The sequence below is a fragment of the Bos javanicus genome, chromosome 22 (genome assembly GCF_032452875.1).
Source record: "Bos javanicus breed banteng chromosome 22, ARS-OSU_banteng_1.0, whole genome shotgun sequence".
Classification (NCBI taxonomy): Eukaryota; Metazoa; Chordata; class Mammalia; order Artiodactyla; family Bovidae; genus Bos; species Bos javanicus.
The window spans coordinates 37,518,991-37,539,902 of record NC_083889.1 but is presented as its reverse complement, the minus strand read 5'-3'; the positions used below and the strand labels follow the sequence as shown (position 1 = coordinate 37,539,902).

The following is a 20,912-nucleotide window of genomic DNA, read 5'->3' as shown; positions in this document are numbered from 1 at the left end:
GTTGTTGTTGTTCCCAGGTTCATGGTCTTCTCACCCCTTACTCTCCTTCCTCCCAATAAAGTGGAATGTAAAGGCCACAAAACTAGTGGGAAACAGCAGTAAAGATGTGGCTTCCCAACTTGGTGCGGCACTCTGCAGCAGATGGTGCCGTCATTCTCTTGCACCTTGGACTTGATGCTCCTTTCTGGCCTCAGAGGACAGTGTTCCCTAAGGGGATTCCTGCATGGAAGTTTTGTTTTTAAAAAAAAAAAAAACAAGAAGGACTCCTCTGCTTGAAGTTCTGCCAGGTTGCTTTAATTTTTTCTCTCTCCCCTACCCTTTGTGTGAGTGTGTAAAAATTGGATTGGAGTAGTAAAGACGTTGGAGCAGGAAATGGCAACCCACTCCAGTGTTCTTGCCTGGAGAGTTCTGTGGATGGAGGTGCCTGGTGGGCTGCTGTCCGTGGGGTCGCATAGAGTTGGACATGACTGAAACGACTTAGCATGCATGTATGCATTGGAGAAGGAAATGGCAACCCACTCCAGTGTTCTTGCCTGAAGAATCCCAGGGATGGTGGAGCCTGGTGGGCAGCCGTCTATGGGGTTGCACAGAGTTGGACACGACTGAAGCGACTTAGCAGCAGCAGAGCAGTAAAGACATAGTTTGTTTTTCTTAATTCTTTGTGCATTTTGGTGATAGCCTTGAATCTCTCATTAGAGAAAAACTGGAACCCAGACCCAACTGTAGACCAGACGTGACTACAGACGTGTTTGTATAAGGACTGAGGGTGTTGCCGTTTGATCCGCACATGGTGTTAGCACGTTAGAAGGCTAAACTTAAAATGATTGTTCACTGAACGTATAGGATGCGTTTCTCCCAACAGATAAAGGATTAAACCAAAAGTAACTGAAGACTGGTGGATTTCTTGTCTTGGCTTTTTGTTCCTTGTCATACATTGATACCTGAAGCATGCAGACCTATCAATTCAGTGGATGGGAGGGAGACCAAGGGGTGCATTCAGGGAATGCTGTGCATCGTTCAGACCTCGAAATCGGGTTTGTTTCAGGTGGGGTGAGTGCTTGCTGTACTCTGTCAGGATCATTTGCTTGACACCGTGCGTCCTGAGGACAGCAGAGAGAGGTGCTTATGACTGTTAGCAAAGTAGAAGTGTCAGCCAGCATGTCACACACTGCATGATATCCCTGCTGTAGTCTGAAACGGTGATGGCAACATCACAGAGGTGGCGTCGTTTGGTGGCTGCATTCTGCTCAGAGCAGTGACAGCCTTTTCCCCAAAGTTACATATGCTGAGAAACATCTGTGTGTGTTTGTCTGAGATCATGATGATAACTCTCAGTTCAAAGTCTGCACCTTAAGCAGGAGCATAGGAAGGGCCCCCTGAAGGAAATGAACTGGTTTTTTAGACCATTGAGTTTTCCTTAAGCAAGATGTCTTGAGAAAACAATGATGAAGAACTGATACTATTCTCCCAGCTGAGACGATCAGTAGTTATACCGTTTGGTCTCCCCTCTTTTTCTTTATCCTTCCATCTCCTTTAATAAAGTATTTGGAATTTTGGAAGGCCATTTTTTTTTCCCCTAATGTTTGCACAGAGCTTCAAGTTAAGATGGCAGGGGAGGGCTACCTCCAGATATTCAATAAGTTCTTCATATTTCTCACATACTTGAAAGCAAAGTTCAGAAAGAACAGCCCCCCTGGGAAGAATTCCTGGCGAGAGGATTATCTTAGGTTGCCATATTTGTGGTCCTTTCTTAGCAACATTATTTACAATCCATTCACGCCTGTCCATTCCCCCTCCGGAGTTGGGGAGTTGGGAGTCGTTCTCCCTTGTAATCTGCCCTTTGTGATCTGTTCTCTTTCATCAGCCAGTGTGAATGGGGATGCTGCAGGGCTGCCCTGCCCAGAGACGTGGAAATGCCAAGGGACCTGGAATACTTTAGTGGGCCTTTTATTTCCGTCATAAAGCACTGACTTCAAGAGCTTGATAATTTGATTATAGACCTTGGCTAAAAGTTGTTTCAAGTGGCCCAAGTGTTATAAATGACTCTCATTTCTGCACTTTCCCCCTATGTTTGAATTTTAAAACACCTCTGCGTTAGGGGGAGGAAAAATGCATTTGGCAGAAGTTGCAGTTGGAGACTAATTTGTTAGGGCAGCCAGTGTTGAAATCATCCTTTTCAGTTAAGTCTCTCTAGTGGAAATGATGCCGCGGGCTTTGTGGTAAAGACTTTTCCTTCCTCGCTGTTATCCAGTGCCATTGGTAACCCACCTAAGCATGCTCTGAGAGGGCCTCCTGGCTCCAGTTTTGGCTTTTGGCTCACTACCCTTTGAGGTACTGCACGTCAGAGGTCAGCACTGGATCCCCCAGCTTGAGATTTGAACATTCCAGGCACAGTCCCACCGATTTGCTTCCTTTTTAGCATCAGACTATGCACTGGTTGCTCTGGAGTATTCCAATCAAGTCCTTGGGACCCTCCAGAAACTGAATCAAAGAAAAAGCAGATTTATGGTTAAAAGATAATATGTAAGGACAGGAGTAGAATTGGATTGTGTTTGTTGGTCAGACATGTGATACTGCTTTTAGAAAAGAACAAGAATGTTTACAGGGAGAAGTTGAAGGTGAGAGCAGTGAGGAGATATTGTTAAATGTGTTATGTCTACTTCCAGTCCGTGATGTGACTTTAAAAGTGTGCTAATTTTTTTTTAATACTTACTAGGGAAAAAAATAGTTATGTCAAACCCAAAGTCATGGTTTCACAGATACTGCTTAGGACGTTGCTTAACTGGGTATGCCTAGTCAGTTGCTGTAATATATATATATAATATATATTATGCAGGCTTAGATATAGTCTGCCTCGAGTCCTGATCTTTGATGTTTCATAGGGGTCGTACTCCTTATGAAACACAGATGATGCCAGTTTGACACCTTGTAAGTTGTGTTTGGTGGCCCCAAAACTGAAATATGATGGTTACTTTGGGTTAATTAGGACCTATGAGTGCCACATAGCAGTTATTTCCAACCTGAATGTAAAATAAGCAATTTAAATTTTTGAAAGGGCTGCTTAATGAATGACCCAGCGTTTCTAAACTGAGCTTTTGGTGTATTCAGTTATTACTTACTATGTCTGGCCAAAGGATCTGTGTTTTACATTTTATAGCCATATGTAAGCTTGATTATTAAAAATCCTTGCTTTCAATGGGAGTAGTTATAGAGTATTAGTGGAATGGGACTGTAAGAGACACCATGAAATCTTACATTCCTTGACCTGTGGGTTGGTAGTTCTCATAAGGCCTTTCTAGGATGTCCCTAGCGGTCCAGTCATTAAGACTCCACACCTCCACTGCGTGGGGCATGGGTTCAGACCCTGGTTGGGAAACTTAAGATCCTGCAAGCTGTATGGCTTGGCCAAGAAAAGAAGGGGAAAAAGGTCTTTCTGTAACAGAGTATTCATTCTGTTTAACCTCACCTGACCTAACCCACCCAAAATCATGAGTTTCACTTAGAGAAAAATTTGGGAGTTTGGGGAGCCATTGCTTAGATCACCTACATAAAATGCCACCTTTGGATCCGTAAACGACCAGCACTTTTCTTTTCACCTTCAGTTCTTCCTAAGTGACTCAGTTCTCTTAGGAAAATGGGCCAGCTTTTTAATTATAAAGTAATTTAACGTGAATGAATGTCTTTTTTGGGTTGCTTTATGAATGTATTCATTTTTAATGAATTGTAAAAGTTCTGAGCTCTCCACTGAGATGAGCTTAGTATCTTCCCGGACTGACATGTAAACTAAATCTATAAACTTCAGTGTTTACCACACTGGAGAAGGTGCAGTGGGTTTGCTTTGTTCTTTAGTGATTTCTGCCTGCTTAAATAATGAGCAGGCCTTTCCCACTTGGTGTCTGTAAGTGTCACCACCTGAACTTAACAGGGAGCCTCTGTCTTCCTGGCTATGGAGTTCCCGGTCCCTGGTCCACAGTGGGCTTTACAACTTACTTAAACCCTGCAGCCCTGCAGGTAGGCTTGACAGATGAAGAGTCCGCCAAAGTAGGTGGAGTTAGGGCTTTGCCCAGGGTGTCACCCAGCTAGTTAGTGACGGAGCAAGGATTTGAACCCACGTGTCTCTGACTCCAAAGTTCTTGCTGTTTCAAGTGATCTACTAAAAAAAAAGACGACTTTTTTTTGGGGGGGGGTTTACTTTGGATTCTATTCAAACTGGTTAATTAATCGAGAGTTTGTCCAACAGACTCTGTCAGAAAGATGACCGGGAGCAGAGCGTGACTGCAAGCGTGCCTTGGCGCTGGTCAGCAGGGGGCCAGTCTCACCCTGTGAAACAGGCGTTTGCTGCTCCTCCTCATGGGTTCTTTGTAGCACATAGGCGTCTGGGAACTTTGTAAGTGATTCTTTTTAGCCAAGCCAGAAAGGCAGCCTGACAAGCACTTTCTAGAAAAAAAAATCATTGTTAAAACCATCTTAAATGTTTCCCTGAGGGGGCGGGGTGGGGGGGGTGGGATGAACGTAACACTGACTGAGATCACAGCCAACCTTTAGGTTAGCAACTTCCAAATAGACACTAAATCCACAACAACCTGGTTTTCCCTTGAACAGATTGTGGCTCCCCACCCCAAATTTACCAAAGCTTTGTCTTATACGTGTTGTATGCTCTGACTGTGCAGCCCTCTGTGCAGCCCGAGCAATAGCCTGCACTTGCTGAGCGCTTGGAAAGAGGATATATGACCCGCCATCACCCTTCCCTTCAGCCTGCCTTTGGACTGTGCATCGTGGTCTGCTCATAACGCCACTTAAGGGCAGGTGGACTGTCCTGGCTCCAGCCTGGGCACTAGAGTCAGCCTCCCTGGGCTCGCATGCTGATCCTGCCTCTGGGTTAGCTAGGTGATGTTGGGCAACCAACTTGAGTCCTTTAAAGCCTTGGCTTCTCCTCTGGAAAGGGGGGGTCATGGAAGTGTCTGCTCTGTAGGAAGATGGTTAGGGCTAAATGACATAGCCCCTGTAAAATTTTGTTGTGTGGTGCCTGTTGTGTGTGGTCTCTGCCTGATCAACTCCTGTTGCTGCTATTGTTGAAGGTGAGACTTAACATTAATCAGTTGTTCAGACCATAAAAGATGAGCAAAAGGTTTAATAAAATACCAGAAAAGGGCCTTGAGTAAAAATAGTTTTGTGGGGTTTTCTGAGCTGTTCACCGCTGTGCCTGCTCTTTCATGATGCTTGTGAAGAGTGAGGCAAATTGATACCATGCTTGGGAGTGATAATAGGCCTTGCTTTATTTTGGCATGTGTGGAACTGAGGCCAGAAGACCAACTGATCTCTCTTTTTTAAAAGTATGTGTTTGATAAACAAGTAAACCATGTTTGTTATAGAAAAACAATATGCAAATGTTTTTCAGAAATAGACCTGTAGGCCAAGGGATGACCACTTAACAAATGACAGATATTTTTGTAGACTTTTTTTCAAGCATGAATGATTTGAAGTTAACAGTGTTTTTTGACTGCATTTTAGGTTTGTATCCTAACTTTGACAGTTGTACATCATAAGTTATTTTTAGGTTTGTTTTTTTTTTTTTCTCAAAGCAATATATATGGCTTTTAAAGATCTAATTATTTGCTTTGAACTCCTTTTTGGTTTGTACCTAGGTGTCAACACTTATATATGCATTTTGTTTTTGAACCTCAGTATAAATCCACAATTAATTATAAGCTCAGTATTCTTGGTTACTTTCTGTTTTGGAAGACTTACAATTGTCCTGTCCCCTACCCATCCCAGTATCCTACCCTGGCCTGCAGTGGCGTCACAAGAGAAAGAAAGGCCGATGCACCCGTCTCCTGCTGTCTCTCTCTTGCTCCCTCTGTCTCTGACCGCACATCTATTTGCCTGTGTGGTCGCCCCCGACCCGCCACTGCTACACAGGCACTGCGCCCTCACCCACTCGTGTCTGTCTTTCTGTCTGTGCCCTGTCTTTTCACTGTGTCTGTGTCTGTCTGTCTGCCTGTCTTTCCTGCTTGCTGGAGCCCGTCACAGGGCCCTCCTCACTTTGGGACAGACTGTGCTTTTTCTGGGTCAGTGCTAGGCTCTGGAGAGAGGAGTGCTGTGAAAATTCAACTCGGACTCTTCACCAAACCACACTGCAGTCACGCTTAGCATCTGGCCACCAGTTTGTCCACTTAGGATAAGGTCCCTAACCCTACCCATAAGTTGCCCATTTCCCTTTTGATCTAGAAACAAAACATGTTTAAAAATCTTAAGAAAATTAAGGGCCCAGCTTGAAAGGTTGGGGAGAGTCCAACACAACTATAATTTAATTTGGTTTTTTCATCTTTATTTTCTTGTGAAGGGAAAGCCAGATGCCGCCCTTTCCAGTGAATAAGTTAGCAGACCATGATGTGAAGGAACAGCTTAATTCAGCAGCGTGACGAGGGTTTGAGCTGGCACTTTTCAGCCAGGATCACATTTATACACACACACACACACACACACACACACACACACACACAGTCTGTTTCAAGTTTTAGTGAATGAAAGAAATTCACATGATAGATTGCCATTGTAAATTTTTAAGCAGCTTTTATTGTTGCAGTAGGAAATATAACTTTTTTGATAAGTTATTGGTACATCAGCTGACTTTTTGTGTTTTGAATCTGGATTTTTCTAATGCAAAATCCCATATCAAGAGTTAATAGACAAGGAAAAAAAAAAAGCATTAACTGAAGAAAAAGGGAGAGTGGACTATAATGAGAATAGAAAACTGAAAGGGCAGGAACTTCCTTGGGGTCCAGTGGTTAGAACCCTGTGTCCCTCTGCCAGGGGCACGGGTTCAATCCTGGCTGGGGAACTGAGACCTCATATGCCATGCAGTGTGGCCAAAAAAGAAAATTGAAAGAACAAACTGAAATTGCAGTCAGTTCTGCTATAACAAAACATGCATTCCTAAAAAATTACTGCACTATGCAAAGTTGTGCAATAAAACCCACAAGAGACTCATTAGAAAAATGGGATAATGGGCACAAACGGTCAAAACTTAATCAGTGAGTGACACTGAGAAAGGTAGGACCCTAACAAGAATGGTAGCACAGTTGCGTGTGTATTAAATGCTTTGAAAAATGCCTAAATACTCTAATATGAGTTTTCCTTGAAGACAGCCTGGCACGCGCTTCTGAAGGTCGAGGTCAGCAGGGTTTCAGGTTGTGAGCTGCTGTGAAGTGGTGGAAGGAAGCCTATCCGAAATGGAGGGAAATGTCGCACCAGCTGTGGGTGGCGTGGCTCCTCACGTCCGTGGTGAACTGGGGTGGCTGGTGGATGTTTGGTGGGGGTGAGCAGACTGAGGGTGTGTGCTTTTATTTTCACTGGCTTAGTTCAACCAGGTGTCGTTTTCTGTGTCCACCTAGTGCTTCTTACAGAGGAAATCTCACAAAAGCAAATGCAGAAATTCTTCATGCTGAAATCATTCCCTAGTAGATCAGTGGCTTCAGAATTACTTTCTGTCTTCAAGATGATCATTACAGAAGATTAATTAGATTGATAATTTACATCATTTGATATAAGAGAAAATACATCACTTTCACTCAGAGACACTTGAGAATTCTGATAACACGTCAAATTGTAAAAGGAATGTATTTCCTAGAAGTCAAAGATCTGGTTGGAAGTTTTTTCCCCTCTTTGTATTACAGATATTGTGGTATTCCTTAGTACTCTTCCACTGGGGATACACAGGATGATTTTTGTGGCTGAATATGGATGAATATTTTTATATTTAATTTATATCAGAAGTGTAATGTATATTACAGACTTTTAAAACCTATTTTATACATACTATTGTTTGGGGAAAATATCTCTCAACTGAATGATACCCTATTTCATGCTAGGCCATCTGAAAATAGATTGGGAAGGGCAGTTTTGATTGGGGGTAGATTCAGGTTGCCCTTGGTGGAGTGGTACCATTTACTGGTGATGAGGGGCTCGGGGAACAGGAATTTTAACCACCCTGAGGTCCTGTACGAGAATTGTTGTGTCCAAAACACCAGTGATATCCCCATAAGAGACTGGTGAATATTGGATTAGGGAGGAACAGTGGAGTTGATCATTTACATAGAAATGTTGAGTGAAAAATAGTATTTTATGTGGCAGATGTGGACTTCCTCAGCTGTGGTTAATGGTCCTGGAGACATTAGCCTGGTGTTAGGCAGTCTCTCACCATTGGCTGAGCAGTGGAATCACACAGAACTTGTAAGCATCTGAATGCCCAGGCCACAGAAAAATCAGAATCAGAATCTCTGAGAGTGGAAGTGAAGAAGCATCAGTATTTTTTTTAGCTCATTAGGTTATGCCCATGAGTAGCCAGGGTTGAGAAGTACTGGTCTGGGACCATGTGAGAATCACTCTCTCCACAAGAAGAGCTGCACCAGTCAGGCCAATGTTAACTGAAGGCCTACTCTGTGCCGGGTTGTCAGGGGCGGCCAACTGAGGCAATAAGCTCCGTCATCCAAGGGAGTCGGGAAATGGAAACAGATTTTCGCAGTCCTGGCTGACAAGGGCTGATGCTTGAAAGTACATTCAGAGTATCTGGGGATCACAGAAGAGAAGGAAACTTAATTTTTTTTTTTTTTTAAAGAAATCCTCAGATGCCAAATTAACTTATTTTGGCTTTCCCTCCCTTACACACAACTGTCATATCTGAGGAAGAAAGCAGCAGGCACTTATAAATGACTACCAGTTAGGCCTTCCTAACTTGGTTGTAGCCTTTGTTCTAGTTGGAGAATTTGAATTCTGTTTATAGATAACATAATAATTTTGTCCTGGTGTAGAGCAGGCTCTTAGTACCTCATAAAGCATCAGTGACCAGATGTCCTTCTGCGAATAACTAAGCACAGCTTCACTGGTTAAAAAAGACATTTGGAAATAAACCATTTACATGATGGGAAAACAATGGAAACAGTGAGAGACTTTATTTTCTTGGGCTCCAAAATCACTGCAGATGGTGACTGCAGCCATGAAATTAAAAGATGCTAGTACCTTGGAAGAAAAGCTATGACTAACCTAGACAGTATATTAAAAAGCAGAGACATAACTTTGCCTATAAAGGTCCATTTAGTCAAGGCTATGGTTTTTCCAGTAGTCATGAATGGATGTGAGAGTTGGACCATAAAGGAGGCTGAGCGCCAAAGTATTGATGCTTTTGAACTGTGGTGTTGGAGAAGACTCTTGAGAGTCTCTGGAACTGCAAGGAGATCAAACCAGTCAATCCTAAAGGAAATCAGTCCTTAATATTCATTAGAGGCACTGATGCTGAGGCTCCAATACTTTGGCCACCTGATGCAAAGAACAGACTCAGTAGAAAAGTACCTGATGCTGGGAAATATTTAAGGCAGGAGGAGAAGGGGACCACAGAGGATGAGACGGTTGGTAGCATCACTGACTCAATGCACATAAGTTGGAGCTAGCTCCGGGAGTTGGTGATGGACAGGGAAGCCTGGTGTGCTGCAGTCCATGGGGTGGCAAAGAGTTGGACACTACTGAGTGACTGAACTGAACTGTAGTCAAATTGATTCTAATATGCGATTTTTAAAATATTCATATAGCTTCCATGTTGTGAGAAATAGATGTTGAGTCACATACATTTTTAAACCTAAGAGTTAAGCAAACATGCCATTTTAAAGTACAAGTTTAACTGAAGGTAATTACTAAGCTACCAGCATAAGGTACTTAAGTAGATAAAGTTACTAAATAATGTACTTGTTTCTGATGGTAACATTCTTCAGCTCTCGATTTATTTAGTATGCATTGCCTTACTCTGAGAGAACCTGATTCTCTAGTGGATAGACTTATTTTCAGTTAAACCTGTGTAGTTCTTGCTTAACCATGAATTACTTCCTGGTTTATAAAACAGGCAAAGCTATTTGTGGTATTTTTGTCTTGCGCCTTTGGCATCTTAGTGGTGTGAACCAGAGCTGTGCCATCTGTAGTCAAGTAAGATTATTTTAAAAGTGGGGGAGGGGTTGGGGGAGGGGAGTGAAGTGATTCACTGGAAAATTTCAGCACAGATTCATAAGGAATGATAAGATAACCCTAGAAACAGTCTTATTTGGTGTCATGTGCTGGTGGGTAGTGACAAAAAAATAAAATGAAAGTACAACTTGTTTCTTAACACTTTGCTGTTTTGAAAATTGGAGATATCCTGCACTAGAAAGGAAGAAATAATTCTGTGTGGTGTCAATGAACAGAGTTCTGGAGATGAATGGATAATTTTGCCCTCTCTGACTACAAATTGGAGTCAGTGAGGTTTATTTCTAAAATGCAAAACCCAGTAGTCTCAGGTTTAAAGTGGCTATTTAATTTCCTAGTGGTTATCTATGTATGATAAACCTCTTTATGGTGAAATGTTTTCTTAAGCAGAAGGACCAGTTCCTAGAATCCAGAATAAGTCTGTAGGGCCTAGATAAGCCATTTCTGAAAGCTGGTGAGTTTAATATATTTTCACTTAGTGACACATTTTTTGAACCTAAATGTGTTGATTTCAGGGGACTCCTCCAGGGTTCCATTGAAGACTTGCCTGAAACTGTTTTTTCTCCACCCCCACCCCCCCCCACTTTGTTTTCCTTTTCAGAAAGAAGACATAGCTCATCCAGCAAGCCTTCTTTGGCCGTTCCTCCCACTTCAGTGTTTTCCTTCTTCCCTTCTCTGTCCAAAAGCAAAGGAGGCAGTGGAAGTGGAAGCAGCCGTTCTTCCAGCGGAGGTGTCCTGAGCACATCCTCGTTAAGTTCCAAGTTGTTGAAATCGCCCAAAGAGAAACTGCAGCTCAGGGGGAACAGGCCAATGCATCCCATTCAGCAAAATAGAGTCCCCCATGGTAGAATGTGAGTATGGCTCAGAGGGTTCTTAAAGCTCACCGGCCGCAAGTGGAACTGTGTACACAAGTAGCCTGTGAGAGTGTCTGTGGATAATGTAGAAGAAAGCCCACTTTGGGGGACATCCAGATACACGTTGTTGTTTCTTTTTGTTTCCCTATTACAGCTTGGGCAACTTTGCAGAGTCATGATAGCAATAATGATCAGGTTAATAATACTTATCTACTGATCCTTTCTTCTGTGCCAGCTGTTGAGATTTAGTTGCGTGTATTGTCATTTACTTATCACAGCAATCCTGTGTAATAGATACTGTGGTTATCTCCTTTATGTGCACAATGAGAGGGAAGCATGAAAAGATTTAGCCATGGGACTCTCCAGTCGAACAGGCCTGAGGTTCAAATCCCGCCCCTGTCACTTGCTAGCTGAGGGGCCTTAGCCAAGGCCCTGTTTTTCTCGGAGTTTAAAGACCATGGCCCCTGTGCAGGGTCGCTGGGACGGTAGGATTCATGTGTTAGAGTCAGTTAGCCAGTCAAGGCTGCTAGTGTCAGCCCCGCAGGAGACTGTGCAGGAAGGGGTGCTGGTGCTGCCGCCACTGATGCTAACAGTGAGAATAAAAACCAGAGACCCCCAGAAGCTGTTCTAGGGTTTTCTGGGCCTTGCAAAGCAAATAGGGAAGCAGTGCTTCCTCCCACCCCCTGACTTGGGTTCACGTCAGAGCACTGATGAGGGGAAGCTGAAAGAGGTTCCCACTACGAGGACAGGCCTTGACAAGTTTCCGCGGTGGCTCCATAGCTGGCAGGCTCTGTGTGGTCACGTGAAGAGCAGCCACTCATGGAAACCCGTCCTGCCGGCTCACGGCATCCCTCGGCCTTGGTGGCGGGTGGCTTTTCCCTGGCCCGCCTCCCTGTGGAGGGTATGCCATACGTCTCAGTCCCAAGGTCTGATAACCTGGTTAATCTTCGGGCAGCGGCCACACCTGCTGTTGTGCACAGACCTTGCCAGCTTGGAGAGGCCATGGCATCTTGTGGTGTCTCTGCCACTGTCGGGCTGCTCCAGGTACAGCTGTTTGGTGCTGTTTGTCCTGGTTGCTAAGCCCCCAGCCTCCACTCATCTGTCAGAAGCGCAAGTACAGCGGGCTTGGCTTTCGTTCCTGGAGCTGTCAGAGCGCCAAAGAAAATGCCAGTGCAGCGTGTAAGTCACTCGCCAGCTTAACAGCTGTTAGAGCACTGACTGCGTTGGACAAAATGTACAAAACCTCACTGGTCCAGATTTTCTGTGTCTGTAGCTGGGCTTTAGATGGGGACCAGGCCAGCTGTTAGCTTCGAAGCAGTGTTTGCCACCCAAGTGACAGGATCGGTAAGACGCCAAGAAAAATCAGTTCTTGGTTAGTGATCCAGGTATTCATTGCTCACGAGCTGGGTGCCAGGCACTTAGATTCCAGGCTCCTGTCAGGGAAGCCTTCTTCAGGGTCTGGAGAATTACCGCTTCAGTGACACGTCATGTCCTAATTAAACCTGGATCTTCCTCGTTGACAGGGGCAGAGAGGCTCTTCTTGGAGATAAACTATAAGGCATCATTCAGTTCTTCCGAGTCCATAGTGACCTTTCTTGGAAATGTTCTCTAATTTCAGTTGCGCTCTTCTCTACTCACTCATTTTACTTCATTTTGATGGATCAGTTCTTAAAAATGACAGTTCTCAAAAGATATCCTCACAGGGTCCTGGAGTAGTCTCTGGTCCTTTGAGACCCTTTCATATTTTGCTGCTTGCAGGAGTTGCATTGGGTAACAGGCTCATGTGTAAGATTGTTCTGGAATGAAGAAAGGCCACGTAAATGTGATGGTTCCTCTGGAGCTCTCTGCCTCTCCAGAAAGGCTTATGGATAAAGGTTTGCTGAGTTTTCTGCATAGTCCTAACAGATTGTCCCAAGGTGCCTTTGGGAACCTAGCTCTGCATGGCACATAGGTAGACCGAGGTTCTGCCTCATCCCTCTGGCTTGCCAGTCTCCTGGGGCTGCAGGGCACTCAGGTGCTGGTGTTCTCACTTCCCCTACAACAGCATGACGCCCTCTATCAAAGTGGAAAAGATTCATCCGAAGATGGATGGCACACTACTGAAATCCGCGGTGGGGCCCACCTGTCCTGCTCCTGTGAGCTCCTCAGTCAAGCCTGGCCTTAACTGCCCCTCAATACCAAAGCCAACCTTGCCTTCACCTGGACACATTCTGAATGGCAAAGGGCTTCCTGCACCGCCTGTTCTGGAAAAGAAGTCAGAAGATTACTCCAATAACAGGAAGTTTTTAAATAAGAGATTATCAGGTAACTTCATATTTTTTCTCTCAGTATTTCTTTTTGTATTAACTGGGCACTCCTGGGGGAGCAAATCAACTATTATTAGAAGTCCTCCTTTTAGAACTAGCCAACTTCAGCTTTCAGATGGAGTTCCCTAAGTTGTGTCCTTGACCTCCTCCTCCTTGGTTTTAAAGTGCACGTGTGTGTAGGCGACATAAAAGTAGCTTTCTAGTGGCGTGTTCTTGAATGAGTAGTGAGGAACGCTGGCTCACATGGTCCCTCTTCTTCGTCTGGTGACTACAATGCCCATCCTCTCAGTGATGTCGCGACTTTTTTTTTCAGTGCTCAAAACATTTTATTTTTTCCATTTATTGATAATGTGATAGAGTTGCTTCAAGTTATAATTTGCCTGAAATAAGAGAATCTCAGATTACTATTTTCAGAATAAATGAAGGAGTGTTGAAGCCATGGTAATGTCTGTGTGCTTTTGACAGAAAGAGAGTTTGATCCTGACATCCACTGTGGGGTCATCGACCTCGACACCAAGAAGCCCTGCACCCGGTCTTTGACATGCAAGGTAGGGAGGGGCCCTGGGGAGAGCCCAGTGCTCCGGGAAGCTGGGGGCCGGGGCTGCGCAGCGCTGCCCCCCCAGGTCTCTCTCACCCACAGGGCCTCTGTTCTGGTGACTTTCCTGGATTTTTAAGGGCGGTGTTGGCTCTGTTTTGATGGAGAACACCTCCAATTCAGAACACGTGGGGCTGTTGTTATAAACTGCTGTTCTGAACTGCCCCCAGCGGGCATTGTTGTTTCCAGGAGGACAGTGTTTTCCCCTAATCAATCTGTTATCTTCAATGCCTTTAATTTGAGAGGCTCCCCTTTACTGTGTTTTGAAGTGTACTGACATAGGATACATCCAGAAATTTCCTTTGCATGTATGGGTAGATTCTTAAAATGTTTGTGTGATTCTTAAAATGTTTGTGTAATCTCTGGTTCTTAATTTTACAGCAATTTAAAAAATCTGTGACTTTGAGATAGTGTTATTTTTTTAGTTTTAAAAAACCTATGTCACGTGTAATCCTATATCTGTGTGTGCACACACACACAAGTATGTATATCAGTGTGTGTATACATATGCATCAGTTTGTTCAGTTGCTCAGTCGTGTCCAACTCTTTGTGACCCCGTGGACTGCAGCACACTGGGCTTCCCTGTCCATCACCACATCCCTCCTGGAGCTTGCTCAAACTCACGTCAGTTGAGTCAGTGATGCCATCCAATCATCTCATCCTCTGTCATCCCCTTCTCCTCCCGCCTTCAGTCTTTCCCAGCATCAGGGTCTTTTCCAATGAGTCAGTTCTTCGTATCAGGTGGCCAAAGTATTGAAGTTTCAGCTTCAGCATCAGTCCTTCCAATGAATATTCAGGACTGACTTCCTTTAGGATGGACTGGTTGGATCTCCTTGCAGTCCAAGGGACTCTCAAGAGTCTTCTCCAACACCACAGTTCAAAAGCATCAATCACACACAGGATGAAAATGTAAAGATTCTCCCTTTCTTCCTAGAGTTTTCCTTAGAAAACTCAGCCAGTGTGCTCATGAGAAGGTGGTGTATTTACTATAAAATTAGTGTGGATGTAGGGGTGGCTTCAGTAGACCCTCTGTAAATGAGCATATATGTTTATGTCCCCAGCTACCCTGCAGATGGGTTCAAAAAGTATTCAGAATCATTGCCTTGAAGTAATTTTAAAGCCATTGTTTGGCGAAGGTTAAAAATTATAGAAGTTAGTGGTGTTCACTACAAATTAATAAAGTTTTTGATGTATTATAGTAAATGTTACCAAGGATTACGTTTGAATAAAGACATTCAGGTTCCACTTCATCCACTAAACAGTGGAAGAATATTAAGATCTTCAGAAATGAGCAATGTTAGTTGTAGATCTTATTAATATTTAATTTTAGTGTGTGGGTTTTATCTTGCAACAAGGTACTGAATATTTTGAGGAAATTGATTGGTCAAGAGCACCTTTAAATATCTAATTTTTAAAGAATTATGGATCCTTTTCTCTGAGGAAAACATACATACACGTGCATGTTCTGAATTTTGCATTTTATCACAGAGGTCATTCCACTTCAAATTCGCCTTTGAATCTCCCAGTTAAGAACTCCTCAGGACAAATTGCTTTGCTTTCCGTCGTATTAATTGAACACTTCGAATGGTGTGTTGTCGACGGTAGCCATTTGAGCTCTGTTACACTTGTGTCCCATTCAACGTGAGCGTGTCCCTCAGCCCTGCTCCACACTGTATCACACTTGCCAGCCTCTCTCCACTCTCTCCCTGCCTGCCTGACTCTCAGCCACATAGATTTCTCAGTGTTGTGATAACTGTGGTTAGTGAAGGCTGCTTACTTTACCCAGGATGCTCTTCTTTAATTATCTGTGAGGCATGCTGATGAACCAAAAGCCTTATCAACTCCAGTTCTGCAAGGGATTTGCCCAGTCTTCTTCCTGAACCTTCAGTGGCTTTATGTGGATCCTGCCTTTTTCTCACGTCTCTTCGAGTTGTGCTTGCCCTTCACGTGTTCAGTTAACGGGTCTTGAGCGTCTAGTAGGGTGCTTAGCCTCTCTTTGCATTAGTATGTATCCTTACCCAGGCGGGGCACAAGTGCACCATAGAACTGGCGGAGCACGCAGCATGGCGACCGGCCTGTCCTGGCACAGACGCCCGTGCTTTGCTCTCGTGGTCTGTTGGTCATTGCGTCTCCCTTTCCCTTCCTCTCTTAAGCCATGGGGCTGAACACGCTTGAGCGCCCCAGCTCAGTGTCCCCCGGCCGCTGTCCAGGTCTCTGTTAGGCTGAGGACACTGTCTGCTCTCTTGGCTGTCAGGGCACCTGCCGCTGCCCACTCCTGTCATTCTGTCGTCTGCCTGCCAGCCTCGCTATCCCCTCCTCACTTCCTCGTCTATCCAGTGTTCTGTTCTGTGTCCTTGCATGTTCATACAGGTAGACTTGGGCTCCTCTCCGTGTAGAAACAGTTACTGCACACACATGTGGGCACAGACCTTCCTCTAGGCCCCAGGATACAGGCTTGAACAAGGCCTGGCTCCTACCCTTTATGGTAAAAGTTACCTCTGATGAGTAATACAAAGAGAGGCCAGGGTAGTCGCAGTCTTCACTAGGGGAACTGAGTCGGGGAGGCTCCTTCACCTTAGGCCTACTAGGCTGAACTTCTTGGGGTTTGTCTGGGCAGAAAAGGGGTGGAAGAAACAGCGGAGACAGTCGGTGTGAAGGCTGTGGGAGGAGGGCAGAGCAAACAGCTTAGGGTCCACAGGGCAGCCTGGGGGTGGGCAGGAGACCGAGCAAGCAGCACCTGGTGCCAGAGGCGTGGGGAGCAGGGAGCACGGGTGTTAGGGCAAGCCGGGCCCCGGGCCGCCTTACAGTGGGTCTTTATCTGTGGGCTTCAGACAGTTCCCAGAGTTCTGATGGGCAACGTCAGACTGTTCTTCAGAACCCAGTGGAAATGCTATTTACTCTTCAAACCAAGCTTGGGAAATATCCATCGTCTCTGCCTACTTTCTTCACTCGGTCTTGCCATGCTGGGCACCAGGGGACGCTCAGATGAGGAGTAGCTCCTCCATCATCTGTCTGAGAGACGGGCGGGTGGACCAGTGACATCGTGCATTCATGTGTGCGTTCAGCGCGTATTGGAGGGCCACTGTTTGTATCTGCTTTTCGTTTGAGCCGTTGATGGTGTGCCAGGTGCTGTCCTAGGTGTTTGTACAGCACTGAACAAGACACAGGTTCTTGGCTTCATTTGGGTTACTTTGGGATATATTACATATTAAAGAAAAACAAGTAAAAAGTTTTTTAAAGCCCTACTCACGTTTCTAACTGTCTGTGCCAGGTTACATTTGGGCAGACATAGTTGCAGTGTGACTGATAAGGACTGGGTTATGTTACTGAATTGCACAAGGGAATGAGAAGTCTGACTGTCCTTAAATCCTTCCCGCTGCAGCAGACATGTAAGCCTGTAGGGCAGTGTACTTGTATAATGTGTGGACAGTGAGCACACGAGAATGATCATTTGTAGTGCTGCGGTGGCATGCATGAGGGAAGGACTCGACTCACTCATATTTGGGAGGTGTTATTTGGGCCTCTGTGGTTAGTGGCGCCTTGCTTATTTATTTATTTTTTTAATACCGACAGGGGTCCTGACAGGAAGGAGTGGTCAGGTTTACTTGACCTTTCTTCTTCTCAAGAGTAATTCCAAATTTCTAAAGATGTGACCATTTTTGATTCTGAGATTACACATTGTCTCCAGTTTCAGAAATGCTGTCTGTCCCATTTTCTTGATTTCCATAGTGAGTGCATGTTCATGGGGTTTCACGCTGCTGTGCATCTTTTCCTGTTCACAGTCTGTCTTCTCTTGGATTCACACTCTTTAATTCCCAGATCTCCCTCTGCCGCATCAGCCCCTGTTTCTAGGGTGTCTTTAGCCGCTTCCTCTGTCCTTATGGCATTGTCTCTGGAATAAAGAAGCAGTTGTATTTGATTTTTACTCTCTGGCAGTTACTGAAAGAAGACTTTCTGATACATGTTTATGGGATGTATCATCCCATAAAAGGGAAGTGTTTCTTCCCTTTTAATACTGAAAACTCTAAGTGGCCCAAGAAGAGACTTTCTAGTGGGGTTGGTGACAGTCCTGATCAATGAATTGCTCCAGTGACACAGAACTTAAGGACCTGTCACCTGTTTGTATCGTCTGCCCCTCAGTTACACACCAGGTGGCATGGTTGACTTTTTTTTCTTCTGGTGGAAGTGACATCACCAGAGTCTTATACATTTGGAGCCTGGAATATCTGCTGCTAGCTTTAAAAAAAAATAAAATTCATACTCTTAAGGTTTTTCCCTTATCAAATGCTAAGCAGCCTTTGATTATGCTAACGGTCTAGATTGCTTTTTTATTGGCATCGGTGTTCTTTGATATATGACATTAAAAAATTATTAATGACATTCCTCCATTTCTGTTTGTTTTGTTGTTGTTTCTGGTGTGTAGACACATTCCTTAACCCAGCGGAGGGCTGTCCAGGGTAGAAGAAAACGATTCGACGTGTTGTTAGCCGAGCACAAAAACAAAACCAGGGAAAAGGAATCGATTCGCCATCCGGACTCTCAGCAACCAGCGCAGCCTCTCAGGGACCCACATCCCACCCCTCCTAGAACGTCACAGGAGCCACACCAAAACTCTCACGGAGTGATTCCCTCCGAATCAAAGCCTTTCATAGCTAGTAAACCTAAACCTCACACCCCCAGTCTTCCAAGGTAAGCCGCATCCTGCAGCTCTCTCCCTCCTTCAGAGAACAGGTGTGCAGCCTGTAGAGTCCTGGTGTGTCATGCTGTTGAGGACAGGCATCAGGCTAGTTGTGAGAAGAGGGCGTGTTTCCTACTTGGGTTTTATTTTAAGAGGAAAAAAAAATTGTTCATCAGTAAGTTTCAACCAGGGCTCTTCGTGGCCAAACACAAGCAGCAGAGTAAAGCTAGAGCTGCCTGCTCCACATGCGTGTCTCCTGACCCTGCAGAGCAGGGCTGAAGCTGGGTCCTGCCTGTAATAGCAAGGGGGACACCTCACATGGCTTTGGCACCAATTTCCCATTCATGTGTCTTGCTTCTTGCAAAATACAGTAGAAGGGATTCTTGCTAGGGCTAGGCATTCAGCCTGAGTTTTTATAGCATCCTTTTACATGTATCTTCATTCATTCATCTGGGACTCTGGCCGGAGTGCACATTAGGCTTTGGAGCTGTGCAGTGAGCAGCAGGTCAGAACTTAGCCACATCCCTCAGACACAGTGATGGTGGGCTGAGTAAATGCCTGTGTGTGCTTGTATATTTAACCAAGTTCAAGTAAAGGACTTTGTATCCAGAGAGAAGGGAAAAAGGCACAGATAACGGAGGGTCTTGTGTCTCGACCATCAGTATTGGGGCCTTCTGCTTAGGAAAGTGCCGACCCTTGGCTGCTGTTGCTTAATTAACCTTTTCCCCTCACATGTCCGATTCTTGAAATGGTCGCATGAGGGGTGGAAGTGCCTCCCTGTGGAAACCTGAGTGTGTGCCTGAGCCTGTCCCCACGTGAGCCCCTTGGTTCAGCACAGTGGAGGAGTGTTCCGAGCAGGTGCCCCAGAATGCGCCCAGGGCCAGGCCGCTGATCCTTAGCAAGTCCTTTCTTTGGCCACCTTTTCATTAAAGTGCCACCATCTTAAACAAAGTGGGCTTAACTCTAGAAACATGAGGCCTTTCTGTGTTGGAAAAGCACACTACTGTCCATGAGTCCCACCTTCCAGATCACCCACATGAGCCCACCTTCTTTTATCACCTCCTGTCCCTGTTGTTGTAGAGCACGTTACCTGTAATTTCACTGATCGCCTTAGTAACCCAGTTCCAAGTGACATTTGAAGAGGAATCAAAGAATTCGCTTAAGTTCCACATACATCTTGCCTTTTTTGGGGAGAATAGGAGGACCAGGTGGGAAGGAGAAAGGTTGTAAGTGACTTTGATTAGACCTGGCAGAAAGCTCCATTTGACATCGTGCGGTTCAGGAGAGAGACCCCTTCGCTCCAGGCACCCTGGATCTGCATCTGTGTACCCAAGGGCTAGTGGTGGCGCCCAGAGCTCCCCTGGTGGTTTTGGATACATGGTTGTATCTGAGTCGAGGCGGCTGATTCCCAGACATGTGGTGTGATCTGATCAGTGCTGCACTTTCTGCTCACCAAGGCCTCCAGGCTGCCCTGCTCAGCAAGGTGGGAGTGCCCCCATTGACCCTCCTCCAGTCTATGAGTCTCCACACCCTCCCCTGCCTGCCACTGAGCCAGCTTCTCGGTTATCCAGTGAGGAGGGAGAAGGCGATGACAAAGAAGAGTCTGTTGAAAAACTGGACTGTCATTATTCAGGTCATCATCCTCAGCCAGCATCTGTAAGTTCCACACCCGCCCCCGTGCCGACCCTCCCCACGCAGCAGGGACAGGGCAGTGCCGGGGGGCGTGCCGGGGACCGCAGCATGCCCTCATCCATGCGGGTCGCCCCGAGGCGGCATGCTCTCTGGCGGGCGCATCTGCTGCTGCTCGCAGTCTCTTCCATGACGCTCAGGGCTAGGCATTGTCACATTCATGCTTCACAGCCCGCGGTCCTCAGTCAGTGCTGTCTGTCCCGGCCGCTCCTTCCCGGGCCGTGCACCCTCAGAGTCCGAGAGCCCAAGCGTTTGCTTTCTTTCTTTGCAGTTTTGCACATTTGGGAGCCGGCAGATTGGAAGAGGCTATTACGTGTTTGACTCCAGGTGGAACCGGCTTCGCTGCGCCCTCAACCTCATGGTGGAGAAGCATCTGAACGCGCAGCTGTGGAAGTGAGTGCCTGTCCGCCACCTCCGGGGCGGGTGGGGCCTTGGGGCTGCATCCTCTTCATTGCTTAAGGGGCTGATTTAAGGAAGGTCATCATCTCTCTGATGAACATAAGGGCTTGCGCAGCCCTGGAGGAAGGGCTTCATCATTCGTGCATTCACTCCTGCAGCAGATGTGTCTCGTTCTCGGTGCTGGGGTTTCAGGCCGAGGGGCTTCCAGATGGACGGAGCTCAGGTTCTAGGGCAGGGAGAAACGTGAAAGCCAGGCAACAGAGAACAGACATCGTAGCTTGTCATAAGGGAGAATAACAGAAATGCTTATAATCTGTATCTCTTACTGAGATGACTGTAGGCCAGACACCGTAGCAAATACAGTTTTCATAGCTCCAGGCCAG

General features: G+C 45.6%; 1 protein-coding gene across 5 annotated transcripts in view; it reads left to right on the top strand.

The window, feature by feature from the left end:
* The window catches only part of ATXN7 (ataxin 7), a 163,447-nt gene that overhangs the window by 105,703 nt on the left and 36,832 nt on the right, over positions 1 to 20,912 (top strand). For all 5 annotated transcript variants that reach the window (XM_061396501.1, XM_061396503.1, XM_061396502.1 and 2 more), the window contains 6 exons: positions 10,610 to 10,859; positions 12,907 to 13,166; positions 13,634 to 13,716; positions 18,187 to 18,452; positions 19,899 to 20,097; positions 20,402 to 20,523. In XM_061396501.1, coding sequence (XP_061252485.1) covers positions 10,610 to 10,859; positions 12,907 to 13,166; positions 13,634 to 13,716; positions 18,187 to 18,452; positions 19,899 to 20,097; positions 20,402 to 20,523 — 1,180 coding nt within the window. The remainder of the gene's footprint in view (positions 1 to 10,609; positions 10,860 to 12,906; positions 13,167 to 13,633; positions 13,717 to 18,186; positions 18,453 to 19,898; positions 20,098 to 20,401; positions 20,524 to 20,912) is intronic.